This window comes from Pygoscelis adeliae, unplaced genomic scaffold (assembly GCF_000699105.1).
Source record: "Pygoscelis adeliae isolate BGI_AS28 unplaced genomic scaffold, ASM69910v1 Scaffold81, whole genome shotgun sequence".
NCBI classification, from domain to species: Eukaryota; Metazoa; Chordata; class Aves; order Sphenisciformes; family Spheniscidae; genus Pygoscelis; species Pygoscelis adeliae.
The window spans coordinates 243,526-245,825 of NW_008824005.1; the positions used below are offsets into that span (position 1 = coordinate 243,526).

Below are 2,300 nucleotides of genomic sequence, written 5' to 3' on the forward strand. Positions count from 1 at the left end.
ACCCGCGCCTGCTAACAGCACCTTCTGCTTCTCTGACCTTCCCCGACCTGCCTGTTGCCTCCGCAGAGCGCCGTGGACATCCTGGGCTTCAGCCCCGATGAGAAGGTGGGGATGTACAAGCTGACAGGGGCTGTCATGCACTACGGGAACATGAAGTTCAAGCAGAAGCAGCGGGAGGAGCAGGCGGAGCCGGACAGCACAGAAGGTGGTGTTGACTGCAGGGTTTGCTTGTGAACTGCACCAGGAGACAAAAGAGCAACCCCGTCCCATGAAGTGCCCAACACTTTGAGAGTGATTTTCCCTTCCTGAAACTAAATTTTTTAAGTTTGTTGCAAGTTCCACAAAGTCGATGATATAATTTATGCTCCGCAAGGAAAGGGAGAGATATAAAGATGAAGCATTGCTGCAGCCCTCCAGGCATGGAACAGGAGTGTGCTGCACCTGAGACACTGCCTGTGTTGGGGGGAAAACATTCTCCATGGGACTGGAGAGGAGCTTCTCTTGACAATAGGTGCATTTGAGTAGCGCCAAAAGTAGGCTCCTTGTAACAGAAACATCCTAGAGGACCAGGACACCTTTCTTTGTCTCTTTTGAACTCCTGTGCTGTCTCTGATCCTAGTGGCTGACAAAGCTGGCTACCTGATGGGTCTGAATTCTGCTGATTTGCTCAAGGCCTTATGCTATCCCAGGGTGAAAGTTGGGAATGAATATGTAACTAAAGGACAAAATGTCCAACAGGTACCTAGACAGCTGATCAGCTTTTCATTTTGTTCAGACAGTTCTTTCAACTTTAAAGCTAACTCAACTTTCATTACTGCCATGGCTGTGTTTCTTACAGGTATACAATTCAGTGGGTGCATTGGCTAAATCAGTCTATGAGAAGATGTTCCTATGGATGGTTATTCGAATCAACGAACAGCTGGATACGAAGCAGCCCAGACAGCATTTCATTGGTGTCCTGGACATTGCTGGCTTTGAAATTTTTGATGTGAGTTACAGTAGGTATGCTTGCCCATTGATGACTTTTCCAAACTAACTGGCATTTTTTTATATTTTGAATTTGCAGTTCAACAGCCTGGAGCAGCTGTGCATCAACTTCACCAATGAGAAACTGCAACAGTTCTTCAACCACCACATGTTCGTGCTGGAGCAGGAGGAGTACAAGAAGGAGGGAATTGAATGGGAGTTCATTGACTTTGGGATGGACCTGGCTGCCTGCATTGAGCTGATTGAGAAGGTAGAGGAAAGCTTTTCATTTTAGAAGAGCACATTTCTTTCATGGTCATTTATTTTAGTCCAGTCATTCTTAATAAATTGACACATTACTGTTGAATGACCGTCTCACATAAGAAGCAGCAGTTTATAAAATCAAAGCTTTTGGAATGACAGGCTGCCTCTGCACAAACAATGATTTCCTGAAAACACGACTGGGGTGGATGGGAGAGGGGGTACACAGTGTTAATTTGGTGCTTTTAACAAGACTGCCTTTAACAGTAAGGTGAACCTCAAGTCTTCCTCCTTGCAGTAATGGATAGAATTAAGTTTTTGGTTCTAGCAACACAACTCTTTCTGGCCCCTCTGTTGCTGCCCGCTGCTACTGCACTGGGGATCTTAATGGGAATTAACCCCTCACTGCTACGTTACAAGCCAGTGTCCAGTGGTTGTGCACAGCACTTACACATCATGTGCAAATCCAGTATGCACATACCCAAACATCTTCCTTCTCAGGAGCATACAGGTGTCTGCTCCCAGCACTATTATTCACGCCCAGTGCCCAGTAACTGATTCAGCCATCCTACATGCATGTTCACTGCTTAATATTCATACCCATGGGTTATGCCTTTGCACACGAGCCTCACATTTCTTGCTAAGCTCCCACACTTCCCACCACATAGCAGCATCTACAGGCAGTGCTACCATTCACAGATAGTGCCTGTTGCCTATTGCTATATTTAACACCCCAAATCCACACTTACTGTTCAGTGTCCACACATTTTGTGTCCTATATCTGTGCAATACAGAGTATTAGAGCCAGAGGAATCAGAACACCTACGCTGATCTAATGCTGTAGTTTCTTTTGTAATGACAGGAAAAAAGTAGACACTTCTAGGATGCAAATCATCTCCTTATAAAGTATGTTCTGTTAGTGATTCTGTGAAATGTCTTTATAATGCTTCCATTATAGAAGTGCAATCTGGACAGCTAACTCAGATCTAGATTGTGTTTTATAGACACCTACAGTTAGACAAGATGAATGCTAACCCCAGAGCTCTTACACAGCAGCCGCACCTAGGGGGCAA

The 2,300-nt window shown here is 45.1% G+C and overlaps 1 protein-coding gene across 1 annotated transcript in view; it reads left to right on the forward strand.

Moving 5' to 3' along the window:
• Positions 1-2,300, forward strand: part of LOC103918447 (myosin-3-like) — a 36,266-nt gene that overhangs the window by 5,057 nt on the left and 28,909 nt on the right. The window contains 4 exon segments of the mRNA XM_009325762.1: positions 50-205; positions 620-738; positions 839-988; positions 1,067-1,237. Of these exon segments, the coding sequence (XP_009324037.1) occupies positions 50-205; positions 620-738; positions 839-988; positions 1,067-1,237 (596 nt within the window).